This window comes from Pholcus phalangioides, unplaced genomic scaffold (assembly GCF_987345545.1).
Source record: "Pholcus phalangioides strain wild (caught in Gottingen) unplaced genomic scaffold, Ppha-v1.0 ptg000011l_1, whole genome shotgun sequence".
NCBI classification, from domain to species: domain Eukaryota; kingdom Metazoa; phylum Arthropoda; class Arachnida; order Araneae; family Pholcidae; genus Pholcus; species Pholcus phalangioides.
In genome coordinates, this window is record NW_028301604.1 from 40,692,752 (window position 1) to 40,714,721 (window position 21,970).

General features: G+C 37.5%; 1 protein-coding gene across 5 annotated transcripts in view; it reads left to right on the forward strand.

The window, feature by feature from the left end:
- The window catches only part of sev (receptor protein-tyrosine kinase sevenless), a 1,896,734-nt gene that overhangs the window by 1,775,007 nt on the left and 99,757 nt on the right, over nucleotides 1-21,970 (forward strand). For all 5 annotated transcript variants that reach the window (XM_089239534.1, XM_089239532.1, XM_089239533.1 and 2 more), the window contains one exon: nucleotides 4,403-4,537. In XM_089239534.1, the coding sequence (XP_089095660.1) occupies nucleotides 4,403-4,537 (135 nt within the window). The remainder of the gene's footprint in view (nucleotides 1-4,402; nucleotides 4,538-21,970) is intronic.

Below are 21,970 nucleotides of genomic sequence, written 5' to 3' on the forward strand. Positions count from 1 at the left end.
TAACGTGCTGAATAATGGCGCACTTCAGTAATACTGAAAAAAACAGATGCATTTCATTTACGGAGCTGCAAACAAAAGTACCACGGAGGCAGCATTTTTTTTTTGTACACTATACCATCTCTTAAAGTTTTTCCCATTTTTTTTAAATCGCCCTGTATAAAATAGCACGCACTGACTGACTGATTCATCATCATCGAGCCGAAATTGCTGAAGCTATAAAAATGAAATTTTGTCAGTAGTTTCATTTCATTATGTAGAGTTGAATCATTAATCATTGCCACACCACGGTCATTTTCTGCACACGAGGGCTAACTAGACCGGGACCTACAATTTCCTATCGATTCCGCAAGAGTGTTCAATGGTAACATAGAGAAATCACGCCGAGCCGAAACCGCTGGAGCTATAATTTGGGTTTTCCGTAATTTGACCCCTAAGTGGGTTCTAAGGCGCGGGGGTTCAAAAGTTGCATAGAGAAATCATGCTGAGGCGAAACTGCTGATGCTACAAATATGAAATTTATTCAGTAGATTTATTTTATGACCTAAAGAGAGAGACACATACACACGCACAAAGAAAACTAAGGAGGGAATTTGAAAATTTCAACCTCTGTGTGTGGGGGGGGGGGGGGAGTCATAAGACATGGGGCGATCATGGCCGAGCCGACACCACTGAAGCTATAAATATGGAATTTGGTGAGTATTATATTTTATAATTATTATCGACCAGAGTCGCTGTGGTGGTCGAGTGGTCATAGCGACGGACTCGCGTCGTGAAGTCCCGGGTTCGAACCCCACCGTCGCCATAATGGTGGTCAGCTGAAGTTGGTTTTCTGTGGTTCCGAACTTCAAGGTGCAAATGCGGAAAGGAAGCCTCAAAAAAAATTGTTTTGCCCGGGGGGGGGGGGAGGGATCATACTGTTCAGACGGTTCGGGGCTTACTTTATGGAATTTAATCTAAATCTGATCCCAAAACTGAACATTAACGCAAGTTCTTGCTAGCAATTAACTTATTTTCTCTGCGTTTGTGTCACTTTCAAGGTTGCAATTAGAAACGAAAATTTACTCAGTCGCTTGAGGGTCTGTATCCATTTTGCAACCCCATCCCCGAAAAAAGAGTGAATTCAGCGTTTCTTCAGGTCCAGCGCTAGGGTCACCAGACCCCCTCTCTCTTCCCTCTTCAAGTTGCGGCCCTTGTCAGCCTTTTGATAAAGATTTTCAGCTATGTTATCAAGTTCTATTAGAATTTCAGGATTCTCTACCAGATGGTTGATGCTGGGAAAAATATTTACATCAAAAATACAGGATTACAGTTACTATTATGTCTGTATAATTTAAGATTTTCATAATTGCCAGAACGTCTGTGGAATTTGTAACATTAATTGCATTTTTTTTAATGCTATGGGAATAGTTAATTATTTTTCGATCTGTATAGAAGTAGACGTGATATATTTTTATACGTCTGGCTGAATTTCTATTTTGCTTTTTTATCAACCAATTATTATTTATTAATGTACATTTTAAAATCCTGTACATATAATTGTGTCTAATGTATGACATTCTATTTTATTTGGGTCAGAAGAATTTGTTATTTGGGATCTCATTCTATTGTATGTGTTGTTCAGTTGATATATGTTGCTATCGTATACTCCTCCCAAGCACAAATTCCATAATTAACAATTGAATAAAACCATGTATAAAATACATCTTTGAGAAATTTTTTATCAGCAATATATATAAGTTTATATAGAACAGCTGTATAAATTCTTGCTTTTTAAATTACACTGCTGGCCACCCAAATTGCAACACCAAGAAAGACAAGAGATATCGCAACAATATTTATTTTGTAGATAACATGTTGACCAAGCATCAAATGATTAAATTTATAGACTTCTGTGAAGTGTGGTTCCTGCCAAAATCAGTAGCCAGAGTAGCCGCCATTGTTGGAGATCACCGCTGCCACACGCCTCGGCATTGATTCAAAGAGACTTCGGATGTGTTCTTGGGGTACAGCAGACCAAGCAGCTTCCACGCGTTGCCAAAGTTGATCTGGTGTGGCAGCTGGGGATGTAATCTGGGTCAATCGTTGAGCAACCATGGACCACATGTTTTCTATCGGCGAAAGATCCGGAGAGCGAGCTGGCCAGGGAAGCAATTCAATCTGGCGATTGACAAAGAACCTTTGGACAATGCGTGCCACGTGTGGTCGCGCATTATCCTGTTGAAATATGGCTGTGGGCAAGCCCTGAAGGTAAGGAAGGACAACTGGCTCCAACACCTCGGAGATGTAGCGCTGGCTTTTTAAAGTACCGGCAATGCGTACTAGAGGAGTGCGAGAGTGATATCCAATACCGCCCCATACCATAATACCCGGTGCAGGACCAGTGTGGCGGTCAGTCCTCTCTCCACGGTGTCTCCAGACTCGAATCCGACCATCGTGGTGTTGCAGACAGAAGCGTGACGCGTCAGTAAAGACAATTTCATCCCAATGTGCCGTCCACATCCTTCTTTCATCGCACCATTGGCGGCGGAGACGTCTGTGGTTCTGCGTCAAGGGTAGACGAAGCAATGGACGTCTTGCGGACAGACCACTCTGCTGTAAACGGCGTCGAATGGTACGCGCAGACACTGGATGATGCGGTACAGACTGAATGTGCTGTGCTATGGTTCGTGATGTGGCTGAGCGATCCGTCACTGCCATACGCACAATACGCCTGTCATCACGTGAAGTGGTGCACTGAGGTGGATGCGATCGAACACGTCGGTCCGTCGTACCCTCCTGCATCCAACGATCACATATCCGCATTACAGTTGTTTGGTTTCGTCCAACACGACTACCGATTTCCCTGAAAGATAATCCACAATCTCGGTAGGCCACTATGCTTCCTCTGTCGAACTCGGATACTTGATGAAAAGATGATCGCTGTTTTCTACGAGGCATAATTGATCGTTTTTTTGAAAAAACCACAAGAAAAACACAATTGCCGTACTTCAAATCGTCGAAATCTCCAAGCCTTAAATAGCGCTTTGAAGTGGCGCCACAGGCGCGCGTGATGTGCGTCTGCGCTGAAATTCTAATCATTTGCATATCTCACCTCCGCTAATGCATGTTGTAAATTTCATATTATTTGCATGCTTCCTTCAGGGTGTTGCATTTACGGTGGCCAGCAGTGTACTTTCCCGGAATGCAATGTCCATTTCAAATCCTGTATAAGGTAATCCTGCCCAAATTATCATATTCAGATACTCAATTTACTGGCAGTTATACTGGCAGGTATTGTGCAGATTAACCAGGGTGATCCGTTAACGTGCCAAAAATTGTTTCATTTCTCAAATTACCTAGGTAATCTGCTCATTACCTACTAGGCACTCGTTAAAGTGAAAATAAGATCTTTGCTGGAACAACAGCAACGTTTCTGTACGCTTTAATTAACATAATGTTATTTATTTTTCAAAAACCGTACTTTGATTTCTGAAAGTATCAACGATGACTTTTATTTTTCATTAGCTAATTGTTACTAACTGTCTGTGCAATTTTTTCTACAAGCATTACGTTATACGTAAAAAAATATTTTTCTCAGAGAGAGCGAGATTGGCGAGAAAATCAGCCATACCTTACCGAGTCCGCGCATCGATACATTGGTTAAGAGGCTTTCGTTGTCATAGCAACGAGTGTAAAAGTGGAGGGAGAGGGGGAAAGGAAATGAGAGAAACAAACTTTTGAACGTTAACGATACGGAAGCCGTTAATGTGCACATTACCTAGGTAAAATACGGAAACTCTTGATTCCGTACGTTAACGAAGCAAATCAGTTAATCTGCAGATTAGCTAGGTAATGTGCACATTAACGGCTTTCCGAGCTTTAGTGGTAACATATCTACAGATATTGAGGAAAAATAGACCCTTAAGTCTAACTGAAAACTGGTATGTAAATCAGTGTGCTGCTCTAAAAACTTTGAAAAATGACTAAAAAAATGCCGTAAAAATTGGAAAAAAATTCCATCAAAATAATAAAACAAAGTTGTCTTGAAAAACAATATGTTCGAATGTCGTCGAAAGAAAAAGTTTTGTCGCATCAAAATCGTACATAAATTGTTCTCTCAAGTATTTTTCTCTATCTCTCGTTTATATATATATAGATTTCATCAAAAAAACAATTTTTCTAATAAACGAGTTATAATTCATGAATCGGTCAGGAACACTAGCGTTATAGCCACCACTATTTTTGTTACGGTCAATCCACCATCAACGTTTTGGTATGGTCGGTGAACAGGTAACATAGTTTTGAACAGCGTTCTGAGTTTTGTTTGACTTAAAAGCAACAAATTTTACCAGTTATTTCTTCTATTTTTGTTTACCATACACAATTTTCACCAAAAAAAGTTTATCATTTCTGAATAACGTAGGGCTTTCGGAGTACTTTTGTGGGAAATCATGACACTTGGACAGCAACCATATCCTGCTCGAAGCAATGTTGAAGTTTTGAATTTTGTTAGAGCTGGTGGAAAATTAGAGAAGCCAGAAGAATGTCCAGAAGACCTGTAAGTTTATTTTTTACACGTTTCTCGCAGTTTCAAATACATTACATTAAATGAATTATTCATTAATATTTCAATGTTTTTCCCGTAATTTTTTTGTATGGAATATTTTTCCCCTTACGTGCATTTCTTTTTATTTCAAATACACACACAATCAGATAAAAATACAAAGAACACAGTGAACATCATAACACAACAATACAATATCAACAAAAAAGAAAAAAAATAAACACACACATTTTGTGTCCTGTAGGGATTTTGCAATTTTTCCATCAGGTCTAGATGAGACATATACAAGTTGTTACAATGCAGCAGCGTTGGCTACTATGGTATTTTAGTTAATATAATATTGCGCTTGTTAATCTTATCTGGAAAAATTCAGGCGGAAATAGTGAGAGATCACAGTATGTTTTTTTGGTTTTTTAATACATTTTTTTTAAAAAAGTAAATGAATCTCACTATTATGTCTGCATAATTTAAGATTTTCATAATTGCCAGAACGTCTGTGGAATTTGTAACATTAATTGCATTTTTTTTAATGCTATGGGAATAGTTAATTATTTTTCGATCTGTATAGAAGTAGACGTGATATATTTTTATACGTCTGGCTGAATTTCTATTTTGCTTTTTTATCAACCAATTATTATTTATTAATGTACATTTTAAAATCCTGTACATATAATTGTGTCTAATGTATGACATTCTATTTTATTTGGGTCAGAAAAATTTGTTATTTGGGATCTCATTCTATTGTATGTGTTGTTCAGTTGATATATGTTGCTATCGTATACTCCTCCCAAGCACAAATTCCATAATTAACAATTGAATAAAACCATGTATAAAATACATCTTTGAGAAATTTTTTATCAGCAATATATATAAGTTTATATAGAACAGCTGTATAAATTCTTGCTTTTTAAATTACACTGCTGGCCACCCAAATTGCAACACCAAGAAAGACAAGAGATATCGCAACAATATTTATTTTGTAGATAACATGTTGACCAAGCATCAAATGATTAAATTTATAGACTTCTGTGAAGTGTGGTTCCTGCCAAAATCAGTAGCCAGAGTAGCCGCCATTGTTGGAGATCACCGCTGCCACACGCCTCGGCATTGATTCAAAGAGACTTCGGATGTGTTCTTGGGGTACAGCAGACCAAGCAGCTTCCACGCGTTGCCAAAGTTAATCTGGTGTGGCAGCTGGGGATGTAATCTGGGTCAATCGTTGAGCAACCATGGAGCACATGTTTTCTATCGGCGAAAGATCCGGAGAGCGAGCTGGCCAGGGAAGCAATTCAATCTGGCGATTGACGAAGAACCTTTGGACAATGCGTGCCACGTGTGGTCGCGCATTATCCTGTTGAAATATGGCTGTGGGCAAGCCCTGAAGGTAAGGAAGGACAACTGGCTCCAACACCTCGGAGATGTAGCGCTGGCTTTTTAAAGTACCGGCAATGCGTACTAGAGGAGTGCGAGAGTGATATCCAATACCGCCCCATACCATAATACCCGGTGCAGGACCAGTGTGGCGGTGCATAACGCAGCTGTTCAGCATCCTCTCTCCACGGTGTCTTTATTTAAGTAATACTTTATTTAAGTAATCATTTAATTCAATTACTGCCATTTTCGTATTTTTATTTTTCGAAAACCATACTGGTTAGGAACAAAAAAAATTCTGTGATAGCTGATTAACTGCGTTTTCATGCACTTTTCTATAACCATTGAGGAAACCGGAAGAATCGAAATGGATATGTAGTTTCTGAGATCATTTGTATTACTCGTTTTAATGATGGGATGAAAAATGGAATATTTTAACTCAGGATAGAAGTCAATGTAGTATTGATGATTCGATAATATTCATTATTACGTGAAGATGATATTTGGAAATTATTTTAAACATTTTAGGAGTTACCTTCTCGTACCCTTATTTTCTTTCAGCTTCGAAATGATCACTTGTAAATTTTTTCATTGAGTTCTGAGTGATAAGTAGTGTTGGCGTCACTATGGGTACTTTGGTGCACATTTCCGCCGCTAGATGGTGTTGCTAAAAATTTCCGGAAAATCCCGAGTTTTTTGCCCAAGTCGTTTTCCCCTCTTTTTTTAGTCAATCAGAGAGCAGTATTAATATATATTATAGTGACGTCATAACAGATTTTACGGTTAGAGTATATGTTGACCATATTTTTGAAAAAACGGGACATCCCAACCATAGTGAATAAATCGGTGGATATAGTATTAGTATATTATTAATATTTTATAGTGACGCATCGTAACAGAGTTCGTTTTATACCGCTAGGGTGTATATGTTGACCGTGTTTTCGAAAAAAACGGGACACCTCAACAATACGTGGCCAATTAAAAGCAATCAGGGAACAGTATTAATGTATTTTTATATATTATTACATTTCTCATATATTTTCCCTTAGCGACGTCATAACAATATACAAGAGTGTTGCCGCTGCTACTAATTTATATTTCAAAACATCTCCTCCAGTGAAACGTCATAGCACCAAGGGGTGCTATTTCTTGAAGATCCAGATTCTTCAAAGTATCAGGTCAACATATTTCGATAAAAACGGGACATTCCACTTATATACTACAATAGTGTTTCTCAAAAAAATCTCATCGCTCCCTTTTCAAAAAAAACTTTTCTCACCGCCCCCCCCCCCCCTGGAAGTCGCGTTAAAAATTCGCATAAAAAATTGAAGAACACAGTGACGAATTTTCGATTTTTTCATGAATATGTTTTCCTGCAACAGCGTAGTGAAAAAAAAATTTTAAATTCGGAAACAAAATCATAAGATTACAGTAAACTTCATTACAAACAAAAAAATTAAATTGGTGAATTATAAAATTATAATTCACAAAGCACACACATAAGAACATACTTACATTACGGAAATTTTATTTTACACGAAATTATTTATTCCCATCGACGCATATTGGACTTGAGTATTCTACTTTCACACGGATTATAAAGTAAAGTGTTGATGAGTTTAGTTCCGGTGAATGCATAAACTTTCATTAATTATAAAATTCCGTCACACAATCCTCATTACTCAAGCTCAAACAAAGCCACTTGCACCTGGCTCTCAATTTGAAATATTTAAAAACCCGAAAAAAAAATGTAATTGATGCAAACTACTCGGTGATTTCGATCTTATAGTGGCGTTTTAGAGATTTGTGCACGTGACTATCCACTTGGAATTAATGTTGTAGTAACGAGCTTGATACGCAATCGTGTTCACTAAGCATGGGTCGGCAACTAAAATTACCAGGCAATCTGTTGTTGCTTTATTGACTTTTTCCCTTCGATTCCGATGGCGCACGAATCCCAGCTATTTTGTTGATTTTGTTTTTTACCAGAATACTGCCAAAAAAATATTTTAGTTTTGTATTTGGAATCTTGTCTTACCAATCTTGTACGTTTGCAATTAAATGCGTAGACAATTTTAATCAAAGAAGGAACCAACGATAAAGGCAAATGACGATGAGAAAGCAATGAATTCTTAAAGCGTTTCAACACAATATGGGTGCGTCTTCAAAGGATGAATACAACCACTATCAACGCTGACCAGGCCACGGATCTTTAATTGGGGGGGGGGGGGGAAGGGGGGGCCGACGATCACCCCTCCTCTCAAGCGAAATGTGAATATGATAATATTGCTTCAATAAATCCGTTGAAAATTACTTGTATCAATGTTTCTGATTAAATAACAAATTCAAGAAAACTTCGATTAAAAAACGCAAAACCCGGGCCATTTTTTCAAAGAAAGTCGAGACAGAGAAGACCGTGACTTTCCCGGAAAAAACGGGACAATGCGGGAAGTATGGTTACCCTATCTACAATGTGAAAACACCCTTCCCGACAGCGAGCTCTAGAACCGCCCTTGACTCTGACCAGGATTCCCACTGGGGTTGATTACCAAATTTTAAGTGCATTCACTTCAAGTCAGACGCCGTAGTCAGAATTAAGTGTCCTTCGCGTGGCCTACTTTTCTCATAAAAGCAAAATTGGTCATTTAATAAAATATGATACATAATAATTCATTTTTATTAGAAATAACACTTATAAATGCTTTGAACTCCAAATGTTCAACAATAATGTTTATGAAAAAAAATCAAAATTAATCGTTAAATAAATTAGTTATTGAAATCGACGCCATATTGCGAGAAGAAAATGCGCGTGAAGTTGCGTGTGTATCCCATATCTGTATATTCCTTGGAATATTCAGAGGAGAAACGATGCTTGTTTTCGGGAATACAGTCGACGTTATAACAACCCCACGTTATAGCGACCATTCTATTACAACGATTGGTAGGATAAGTTCCTATATATATAGAACGACCATCATATATGTTTCACTTATATAACGACTCTTCCAATCAGGCCCGTAGCCAGAAACATCGTTCAGAGGGGCACCACATGTACTTCGGGAGGCGGGGGACCGAAGTGATATAACAATAGATTTAGCGATCTGTTCCACTTTTTTTCAGTCATTTTCTTCCATTTTGGGGGGAACCACACCCCTCCCAATATAATTGTTCCCAATATAACGTCCATTTTCGACGGGACGAAGGGGTCGTTACATCAAACGCCAACTATAGTACCAAATTTTCTCTTTTATCCCTATATTGTCATAATCACTGTAGATACGAATAACATTCTTGATAAGCATGAAAATCGGTCAATATAATAGGATTAAGTAACATCAAAATTTTGAAGAAAAAATAATACATTATTGTTAGGGATACGTAAATTTCGTATTTACTAAATAACCGCGATAAATGCGAAATTCACGAAATAAATGCGAAATTCACGAAATAAATGCGAAATTCAAGAAATAAATGCGAAATTTGGCAATTTTGATGAATAAATGCGAAATTTGGCAATTTTGACGAATAAATGCGAAATTTGGCAATTTTGACGAATAAGTGCAAATATTTGAATTTTTACTACTTTTCTGCGAAATCTCGATAATTTAAATTTTATTGTTAATTCTTCCGCGTGTTTCTAAGCTATAATTGACACCTTAAAAGAATACGAAACGAAATACGAAAATAAAGGATCTAGTGTCAGAGACTGCGCGTTACATGACTGCGTGCTTCAAATTATTAAAAACACTTGTTGGTGACAACATTTTGCACTACCAATGCCGGGCGCATAAAGTGAATCTCGTGGGTGTCGCATTCATTAAAGAATTTAAGTATGTTGTGGCCAAGACGAAGATAACTTGTTTTGCACTTTAGAAAAATGAGGAGTGCATATTCAAGCTACCAAAAAAGAAAAAAAAAGTACCACCGTATAAGTAGGCTATCACTGGCAGCAAAATTCTTCCCGACGCCTGTAATAACCAGGCAGAATTCGTGGTTCAAAGGTGTCATTCATCTGAGCGAATATCATATATTGCTGCTTTTCTCAATAAATATGAAGACGATTACTCCAGCATAAGTTTCTTAAAAATAAGTTTTGGCAATGAATTCTAGCTCCTAAAATACGGGTTCAGTTGACTCGTTTCTGTAGGAAAATTATGCTAATCGACAATTTGAAAGAATCACTTTCCATTCGCACATGTTTTGTGGAGTAAGTTAGTAGATTTGAAATCTTTTGGGCTCAAATTTCAAGAGAATTTTTACGGAAAAAAAAATTGACAAATGAGTACAGTAGTCTCGCTTATCCGACATAAACGGGCCTGCAGAACGTCGGATAATACGGAGGTATTAAGGAAAAGCCTATTAAACGTCAAACTATGTTATAATTTTGCACATTACGAACCTAATAATCATGTTTAGAGCAAAACAACAGAAAAAATTAAGTAAGAAAATGAACTTAGTAACAGAATATTTTGAAGTTAAATACAGTACTTAAAAAAGTTCAGTCCTTCGATGATTTAAAAAAATTTCGATCGTAGTCTGCTTTTTTCTGACGAGTGCCGTTTCTTGGCTGCCAAATCTCGCCATCTTTACTGCATCATTATGTCGATTCCTGTAGCTTCTTCTTGTTGCTCAATGTATCTAATTGCAGTTTCAAGAGCCTTAACTCCGTCGTTATGTGAAATTCTGAAAACTCAACAGTTGGTACTTGATCTTTTTTTGCGGTGGGACGTCGGATAGAACGGAAGGTCGGATAAACGAGATTCTACTGTATGTTGGAATTGATGAACGGCATAGTATTCCGCTGAAGACACAGCAGCAGAAAAGAGTTAAAATAAATTGTCTTAATTGAATTCGTGGTTCAAAGGTGTCATCCATCTGAGCGAATATCATATATTACTGCTTTTCTCAATAAATATGAAGACGATTACTGCAGCATAAGTTTCTTAAGTTTTGACAATGAAATTTTAGCTCCTAAAATACGGGTTCAGTTGACTCGTTTCTGTAGGAAAATTATGCTAATCGACAATTTGAAAGAATCACTTTCCATTCGCACATGTTTCGTGGAGTAAGTGGAATTGGAAATCTTTTGTTCTCAAATTTCCATGGCATTTTTACGAGGAAAAAAATTGACAAATGAGTACAGTAGAGTCTCGCTTATCCGACATAAATGGGTCGGCAAAACGTCGGATAATACGGAGGTGTTAAGGAAAAGCTTATTAAACGTCAAACTATGTTATAATTTTGCACGTTACGAACCTAATAATCATGTTTACAGCAAAACAACAGAAAAAAAATTAAGTGAGAAAATGAACTTACAGTTACAGAATATATTTAAGTCAAATACAGTACTTAAAAAAGTTCCGTCCTGTGATGATTTAAAAAAATTTTTGATCATAGTCTGCTTTCCTGACAAGTGCCGTTTCTTCGCTATCAAATCTCGCCATCTTTGCAGAGTGATTATGTCGATTCCTGTAGCTTCTTGTTGCTCAATGTATTTAATTGCAGAGTTCCTAGAGCCTTAACTCCGTCGTTATGTGAAATTCTGAAAGATCAACAGTTGGTGCTTGATCGGTTTTTTTTTTGCGGTGGGACGTCGGATAGAACGGAAGGTCGGATAAACGAGATTCTACTGTATGTTGGAATTGATGAACGGCATAGTATTCCGCTGAAGACACAGCGGAAGTTAAATAAATTGACTTCACACATGACATACAACCAGTGTCGTCTTAATGCATGGGTCCCCGAGCACGGCCCAGAAACCTCAAGTGCAAAGGGGCCTCATGAAAATGAGATATGGTTCAAATTATCGAGAGTAAGCATTTCTATCAAGGTGGGGGAAGGGGCCTCAGAAAAATAGTTTTAGCCGAGGACCTATGATATGCTAATTTTTTTAAATATATTTTATTTATTTTTTAAATTTTTATTTTTGTGAAAAAGTAAAATTTTTTTGCGAATAAATGCGAAATTTATGATTTTAAATTTTTTTTTTTGCGAAATTTATGTATCCCTAATTATTGTACTTACAGTGTGGATTCAACAAACATCTTCCGCATTAGTTTAATTTCCTTTCGGACACCATCAAAATTAAAAATTTAAACATAAACAGCCACAACAGGCAAATTTCCCAACGAGGTGGCTGAAATTTATCTGTATGTTTCAACTAAAGGATTATCACCCGTTTTGTCGCAAACACTTCCGATGTGACACAAAAATTCAACATTTGTTGTCTGTAATTCATATTTTCTCACTTCCACACAGATGTTGTTGTTGGGTTTAAGTAACTCATTAACTTGCACTAATTCATTACAAAATGTTTCCATTACAGCAGTGTTCCTCAAAGTATGCATCGTGGCTCTTGGGAGTCACCAACCTCTATCAAGAGCATCGCGACGAGCTGTTGACCATTGATGTTTGCGTCTATTCACTAGCGGGTTTTTTATGAGTGCACAATAGCTACTATACTTTTCCTGGAAGCCGCAGGTGACAAAAGTTTGACAACCACTGCATACGGCGATGACGATAACTGTCATTATGTATAAAAAACAACATAAAATAAGACCATACCCGTAAGTGAATGAGCAGTGATGCTAAAATCATTCACCACCCCCCTCCCAATCCTTCCGCAGGGCCCGAGGCTAGGCTCTTTGGAGGGCCTCCACTGTAGTGAATTTATAACGTGGAAAAATCGTGAATTTATAACGAAAAAAAATTGTCTCGGGGCCCTCAAACCAGAACCATGATCCCAGCCCCAAATTTGTGGGGGCCATGGCTCCAATAATGACTTAGTCATTAGTAAAACCAGTCGCAGGGAGATGTTGGACCTCTTATCCCCATATGGTGTTGAAGTCTGTGACAGTAGGCTTTATTGATCAATTACAGTTACAGTACATCTGGAATGTATAGCGCATATTGAAAGGGGGAAAACATTTCACCTCTTTTTTTTTTTTTCCTTAAGATGAAACAAGTACGACTTTCCGTGTGTGTGCAATATTCTTGGTTTTTTTTTTTCGCCCAAGGCACGAATATTTACGAAGGCTTCCTTGGGAAAATGGTCTGAGTTTTCGAAAACTGATCTTTTCTTCTCGTCCTTTCATCGCCCCCTTGTGTTCATTCAAAGTCCCCCAATCGTGTCTGAAGCTGGTATCGCCCCCTAGTGAGCGCACTTGCCTGGTATGCAAGAATATCCGGGTTCGATTCCCGGAAGAGACAAATCACTTTTCTTTCCAAATATTAATTTCGGCATCACATCCAGAAAATTCAATTTTGGGCAGAAAAAATACCATCTCTTAATAAGTGGTTGTATATTTTTTGGGTTGATATATTATATAGCTTCATTAACCCCCCCCCCTTTACGATCAGGGACGTAATATTGCATCCAAACACGCCAGTGGAGTAAATTCAGTCTATTTTTGACTGTATTTTCAATCTCTTTTTTCCTCATGGTGAAGGTTTATTCTAACCATATGGAACAAAGTTGCGTGTGTTTTCCCCCGTGTTCTCTCACCACTATGGTGGTACCTCAACGAGATAACGATCAACTGAGATAACGATGGTGTTGGTTTTTCTCAGCTTTTTCTCCCTCTTCCACGACACATCCCCCCCCCACACACACACATATACAATGCATCTTTCTCAAAAATGATCCTTCCATTTTATACTGAACATAGAAGTAAGAAAGAGAACAAATAAAAAAAACTACAAAACAAGTTTGTAGGTGAGGGTGAAAAGATAGGCACTGTATAGTAATACTCTCTTATACAATCATCTCTCTACTGTTCCTCTCTCCACCCCTTATTTCATTTTTCTTTCTTTCCCTTTCTTCTTTTTTTTAACGTGGAATAAAGCTACCACATTTATAACTGGTGTCGTGCCTTGTGCGGCCAAGATGGATGTCGTTGTCCCTCGAGCGACCAACTCCTTCCCCATTCTTTACTTGGACAAATCCTCCAATTTGTGATATCTTGGTGAAGAGAGTTTTCGAAGAACCAACTTTGATGTTTTGAGAGGAAGGTTAGCGGAAATTTTCAAAGACCGGCTGGAATCAGTAGGGGTGGTAAGTCAATGGGAAGAATTTAGTACGAAGCTGTCCTCTGTTTTGCAGGATGTCATACCCTTTGTTCGAGAAAAGCGTATTTGTACATCGAACCCTCTATGGTTCACGGATAGCGTGCGTAACCTTTATCTTGAAAAGAAAAAACATTCAGAGAGTATAAAAGTGGGCGAGGTGACCTATCATTGCTTACTGATAAAAGAAGAGTGTTGAAGAGAGCGATAAGGGATAGTAAAAAGGAAGTTGAATCTAGGTTGGCAGATAACATTATCTCTGACCCAAAATCATTTTTTCGATACGTCAATAATGGATGTGAGGAGACAGTTGGCCCCCTCTCAATAGGAGGCTCTATGTTAGAGAGCAATGTAGGCATGTGTAGTGCTTTCAATGACTTTTTCGCATCGGTTTTTAATGGAGATAATGATGTTCAATATACGGGTGTTGCATAGGGTAATAAAATCCTCAACGATATTCAAGTGGAAGACGTGGAGGTCCTAAATCTACTAAAAAATGTATGTGCAAGCAAAGCACCAAGACCAGATGATATCTATCCCAGGGCCCTCTGGGAATGTGCTAATGAATTATTGGGGCCAGTCGCACAGATATACAGGAGTAGTGTTGCTGAGGGTATTGTCTCAAGGATTGGAAACTTCACTTTACCAATTCAATTCTATTCATCACATCATAAAACTTACATTGGCAAAACGAAGAAAATCCATCCAAGGGATCGTTGTCGATCCATACTGGTGGACACGATTATTATTAAGTTAATTTTCAAACACGAATAGAGAGTAAATATTAATAATAAACTAATCATAATTTAAAAAAAAAACAATGAAAAAACGCAAGACAGAGAAATCATCTAATGAATATGATATACATACACACACATATACGCAGACACAAAATATTACATTGATTTAAATTAAGATTAGTGATTTGTTATATTAATATAAATAAAATAAATTATAAATTAAGCAAATAATTAGTATTAGTATTAAAATAAATAATGGCAACAACGGAAGGTGCGATTCAGAAATTTTTGAGTGATGGGGTAGTGTTTTCTTTTTTTGCGAGAGCTCGATAGGGAAAAAATATATTGCATATTAAAAATAGCTTTCAATATCATTTATAGAGAGCAAATATTGTTTGAGACGTTTTTTTAATACAAATATTGAAGTGCAGTCAAGAATGTCAGATGGCAGATTGTTGTACAATTTTGGAACAAGAAACGTAAAGTGATTTCTCTTTACTGTTTTATGAATAAGGGGTGTAGATAATGTATTGCTAAATCTACTCGATGTTCTTGAAGTATTGAAAGGTAAATCGAGTTGATTTTTATGTAGAAGAATTATCGATCTGTGAAAATATAGATAACGAAGGGGTGGTGTGTGTGTGTGTGTGTGTGTATATATATATATATATATATATTTAGGTTTAGAAAAAGTTCGTGTGAAGGAGTGGAATAATCGTTAGTAAGTGCTCTAGTTATTTTTTTTTTGCATTTGAATAATGGGGCGTAAAGTGCTTATGTAATCGCTTCCCCATACAGTCAGGCCATATAATATATGTGAATGAATAACGGCATAATAAAATGACAGTAGAAAAGGTCGATTTACATATTGCTTAAGGTAATAGAATTTGTATAGGGTGTATAGAAGTTTTGATTGCATGTGTTTTATATGTGTTTTTCATTTTAGGTTGTTATCTATATGTACACCAAGATACTTTAATGAAGGCCCCCTTACATGGGCAGTTTTGGCTATGAAAAATAATATTGTATCTAATTTCTGTATTGCTATGTAAAGAAAAGCTCATAAATTTTGTTTTCGATACATTAATTTCAAGATTATTTGCAGAAAACCAATTGCGAACTTTAATTAAGTCATGATTTATGGTGTTCGTTAAAGATTGATGATCTATTGCTGAATAAAGTAATGCAGTATCATCAGCGAATGTTATAATTTTAGCAAATAAATCAAGGTTACAGAAATCATTGATAAATATAGTAAAAAATAGTGGCCCTAAAGTAGATCCTTGAAGAGTTCCTTTCTTCATGGACATCGGAGTACTAATATATTTGCCACATTTAACTCTTTGGATCCTGTTCTTAAAGTATGATTTAAATAGGTTATGCGCATTACCTCTAATTCCATACAGTTGAAGAGTTTATTAAGTAAAATGTTATGGTCAATGCTGTCGAAACATTTTCGTATATCCAGGAAGATAGCTATTGTTTTCTTTGATTTGTCTATATTATCAACAATGTAGTTAGTAAATTCAAGAAGTGCAGTTTCTGTATTTCTATTTGGAAGAAACCCATGTTGGTTTTTTGAAAAGAAATTATGCACATTTAAATATGAAAAAATTCTGTCTCTCATAATTGTTTCCATAATTTTTAATTCTGTATAAAGAACTGAAACGGGTCTATAATTATTCAAGTCATTTTTGTCTCCTGCTTTGTAGATTGGGGTTATGATGGCATGTTTTAATAAATCCGGAAAAATTACATTTTCCAAACTATCATTGATAAGCCTGGAAAATATATGTAGAACATTATCCGGAATATGTTTCCAAACTTTTCCATTAATTGAATCAGAAGATGTAACTGAAGTTTTTAAATTATTTATGATTTTTTTTACTTCGGCAATATCTGAGGGAAAGAGAAAAATGGAGTTATTGATGTTTTGAATGTATTGTTCATGAGCATCATCCGAAACTCCTCTATTTGATGAGACATTAATAAAATGTAAATTGAATTGATTAACCAGGTTTTGAGGTTAAGATTATCAGGGAAAATATTTGTAAAATTTGTAACTTGCTAATGTTGTTCTGATATTTAAGAAGGGTAGTAGAGAAGCTGTGTCCAATTATCGTCCAGTGAGTTTGACGAGCTCCCTCTCGAAAATTTTGGAGCGACGAGAATAATGTATTGTCGGATAATCAGCATGGGTTCAGGAAGGGGAAGTCATCTGTAACTAACCTCCTTTACTTCTATGATCACGTGACTAAGGCTTTGGGTAAGAGCAAAAATGTAGATGTTTTTTACCTTGATTTCCAGAAGAGATTGGAATTGGGGGCAACTTGCTGAATTGGATATAATCGTGGTTAAGAGATAGGTCTCAACGAGTTATGGTGAACAGGGAATTCTCTGGTTGGACAAGCGTCACAAGTGGAGTTCCTCAAGGAAGTGTCCTTGGCCCCATTCTTTTTTCACTTTTTATCGATAAACTCGATCAGGGTATCGATGGGATTACTAGCGAATTCGCAGATGATGTGAAGTTAATGGGGGTAATCGGGAATCAAAGCGATAGGGAGTTGCTCCAGAACAACTTAAATAGGATTGCAGAATGGGCAAATGAATGGAGCATGACGTTTAGCGTTGATAAGTGAATGGTCGCTCATTTTGGTTCGAACAACCCACGGTTTTCTTTCGAGTTGAATGTTGTCACTATCCCGGATGCAAGTAGGGTCACCGATTTGGGAATTCTCATTGACGAGCGACTTAGGTTTTCTGAACATTGTTCAGTGGTGGTCAAAAAAGCGAATAGAATGCTCGGTTTCATTTTCAAAAAAGTCTCTTCGCATTCTCCTAAAGTCATTCTTCCGCTTTTTCGAGACTTAGTTGTTCCTGGACTGGAGTATGCTGTAAGGGTTTGGAGACCATACCTGCAGAGGGACACAGACTTGGTTGAAGGGGTGCAGAGAAGAGCTTCGCGTGTCCTTATTGGCACGCGGGGCTTGAGTTATGAAGAGAGTGTATACGAACGACGAACGCGCCGTTATATACGGAGAACGCAAAGGTTTCAATTATAACGAAAAAACGTTTATTAATGAGATGAAGCAAAGGTACGACTGACTCGAGCCGATACAAAATAACATCTGCCTGAAAAGGCGGGAAAAATAACATAGATAATAATTGTGTAAGCGGTGCCATCTAGTGGCAATACAGAGAAAAAGAACAATATAAAATACTACAGCTACACACAAACATACTCCCACCTTATCAAGAATATATACATGGTGTCATATTATTCTTGATGCATAAGTAGAACACATATCTTAGCATCTGATTAACAAATTAAAAATTTCTTTTGGAAATACCCTTAGTAGTTCGAATGGCGACTACTCGAACGTAACATTTCTACTTAGATGAATTTTATGGCATTATTAATATAAGTATTTTTAGTCGCATCTGCATGTAAACAAAATCATTGTAGGGCTGCAATAAATGCACTGGATGTAAGTAGGATCACTGACAACTTTGAAATTAACAGTTTTCGGGCAAAACACAAAAACAGCGGTAAATCCTTTTGCCGGAAGTCATTCGCGACCTCTGTGTTGTTGCATGTTTACAGGTCCTGCAAAGTCAACTCCACAAGCTGAAAGAGAACGATTCAAAAAGGAATGTCGCAAACGTCCTCCCACCCGTAAGATACCATTACCACAACTTTCAACGAATGCATTTTCAGAAGAGACATCTCAAGAAATATGTTCAGTTGCTCCCAATGAATTAGAACGCCACTTTCTCAAATGAAAACCATGCTCTTTGAAAACACCGATAAGTTGCTGCGGCGGCGAACAAATGTTTATAACGCTTGTCAAATCTTCACAACCGGATACTATATCGTCAACATACGTGTTGTTCTTAATGACGTCAGCAACAGCTGATAAGCTCTCCTCAGTTCAAGGCCACCTGATGCAATAATCTAGTAATGGGGAAGGGGGCCGATGATGTTCCGTAAGTTACCGTGCACAGTTGATAATTGTCCTGAAAATGCCTCTCACAAAATTCCCTTTCAGGGAAGAGACAGTTTTCATGGGGCACTGTAGGAATCTCGTCGGAACCATGAAATGTTTCATCGATATCCAATTCAGAATGAAGACATCAAATTAGCATTATACTGACAGTTATTATTAGCTTCATTAAATTTTGCAGGGATCTTTCCTGACAGCACCCAACCAAACAATGTATTTTGGGCGATAAGTGCACTATCGTTATCCCGTATTTGCCCTGGGCGTATCAAAGAGAAAAAATGCTCAGCTCCAATAATAATGTCAATGTTTTTACACTTATCAAAGTAAACATCAGCTAATTTAAGCGAATCAGCATAAGCATTCAATTCATTCGAAAGGACAAACTCAGTAGGCAATGGAGCCGTTAACTTTCTCAAGATATACGAATCAATGTCAATATAATGATTATCATCATATGTAGAATATAATTTTAAGTTCACTAACCCTCTAGTGGTACCAGCGTCCACAGCTGCCACTCCTTTCACTGTAAAGCGGGCATTTTTGCGGGGAATGCTCAATGCTTGGACACATGCCTCACTAATAAAGGAACACTGAGAGCCCGAGTCGAGAAGTGCACGGATATATAACGTGTTGATTACCTGATGTATCCAAGACGCATACTTGAGCCGTGGGCAATAGCGTACAGAAAGTAAAAAAAGAGGAAATATTTGATTGCAACACTGTGGAATCATGCACCTTATACTCGGTAGATACAGGCATATCCGATAACGCAGCGGTAACACTGTTGGACACAACTTCGTGCAAAGTTGAATGATGCCTCTGATCACATCGCGAACACCTGAACGACGACGAGCATTCATAAACCTTGTGAGAGCTGGAGAAACAGTTGAAACATAACTGTTTCTTGCGAACGAAGTTTTTTCTGTCTGTCACTGACCAAGACTTGAAAATGTGACACTTATGTAGCCCATGATGTCCGTGGCATGATGGACAGCTCTTGACGATACCGCTAGGTGACGATGTTGATTTCTGTGGCACCTTGATTCCGCTTGCTGACCTTTCAGGATTGAAGATGTCGAGGGCAGCGCATCTTGAATTGAGAAACTCGAGGAAGTTTCCGAACTTTGGAAAATCTTGTTCTGCTGTCTTTTGAGCCCAAAGCTGTCGCGTTTCTGGATCAACTTTTTCCTGCAAAATTTCAATGAGCCAAAAGTCCAGAGTAACAGCTTCATCGGCAATGGCACGCGAACTTCGAATAATCTCATCCGAAGTATCGGCAATGTGTCTGAGTTTCTGTTCATCAGGAGTAGAAATCGGTTGCTGTTCTAGGAACGTCTTTATCAGGGACGAAATTATGACCACCTTCCTATCAAATCGAAGCAATAATTTTTCCCACGCCTCTGTGTATGTGGCCTCTGGTGTATGTGACACTGGTATGTGTTTGATCAATGCCGCTGCATCACCCTCCAAGAGGCCCTTCAAGTAGCTGAATTTCTGGACGTTCGTCAAATGCTCGTTTTTGTGAATCATCGATTCGTACAGGTCCTTGAAACTGTTCCAGTTTATATAAGACCCCGCGAATGACTGAATGTTTATGCGAGGCAAATAACTGTCTCTTACCTCAGTAGCAGTAGACGGTGAACGCTGCAGAATTCTTTCAGTACGGGTGTCCGCGTCGGAAAGCTCAACCGTCGTTGTGGGCACCTCTGTCACGGCAGCCAGAGCTCGTCTCAATTTCGATTTCGTTGAAAGATACTGCTTTTCCACCAGAGCAATTTCTGATAAATCCTCGTCCAAGCATTCGTCATGGCGAACGAATTCTTCGAAGACATTCTCGAGCCTTTCCAATCTGGTCTTGATGTCCTCGTGGTCGAACTCGGTTGCGCTTTCGATGAAATGCTGGATTCTTGTGATCGAGGCCTTAGCTCTCCCTCGATGAGCGACGATGCTCTTAGTTGACATGATATCAGGACTACTTTATGCAGTGAGTCCCTGTTCGGGCGCCAAAAAATGTATACGAACGACAAACGCGCCGTTATATACGGAGAACGCAAAGGTTTCAATTATAACGAAAAAACGTTTATTAATGAGATGAAGCAAAATTACGACTGACTCGAGCCGATACAAAATAACATCTGCCTGAAAAGGCGGGAAAAATAACATAGATAATAATTGTGTTAGCGGTGCCATCTAGTGGCAATACAGAGAAAGCGAATAATATAAAATACTACAGCTACACACAAACAGAGAGACTTCATTTTTTGAATATGTTTACACTAGGATGAACGCAGGTGTCGAGGAAATATGATGGAAGTGCTCAAAATTTTCAATGGGATGGACCATGAACTTTTAGTACACCGCTAATCGACTGCTTTTACAAGGGGACACCAGTATCGATTGGTGAGGGACAATGCAAGGTTATGGTGTCGCAGGGAATTTATCTCTAATAGGGTTGTTAATAAATGAAATAGCTTACCCCCGGAGGTAGTAAATTCTAACACAATTGACACGTTTAAAAAGAAATACGGTAAACCTGTTGGGGTTAATCGAGAAGCTATCCATACTTAGAATAAGACGACCATAAGTATTCTTTATGGGCATTGTATAATATTTTATCATGTGTATATATTGTTTATAATTTTTGTTAATTGCATTATTAATTAGGTTGCTGTATTTTTGAAATATATGACATCCATATTTTTATGGGCATCTTTTCTCAGCCACCTCGTTGGGCATTTTGCCTGTTGTGGCGTTGTATTTGTATTAGAGTAATCTTTCGATTAGATTTCCTTTTTTCCTTTGTATTGAAACTTCCTCATACCACCAATATAGGTGGAACTATAGAAATACAGCAGATACCGTTTATACGACCTTCTTGAATATCTTCTTTATGGAATTTTTACATTTATACGACGCATAGTGGGGTATTTTAACCGGAAACCTGGTTAAAACTATTTTTACATTTTCAGTGCACTATTTTGAGCTGATATGTCGACTAATTTATCGTTAAAATACTGAAAGAAATAATTTTGCGGGATAAATTATAAAATATGAACACATGATTCTAAATTATATAATTCCCCCAATAAAGAAGAAAAATTCAATCGATGTAAATAATTGATATAAAATTGTTATAAAATGCTAATAATAAATTATGAGTTAGGTAGTCATATCTAATTTATTTTTTATTTTAATAAAAAATAAATGTTCCTCTCTACACAAAATTATCCCTTAAAATTTTGGAGAGG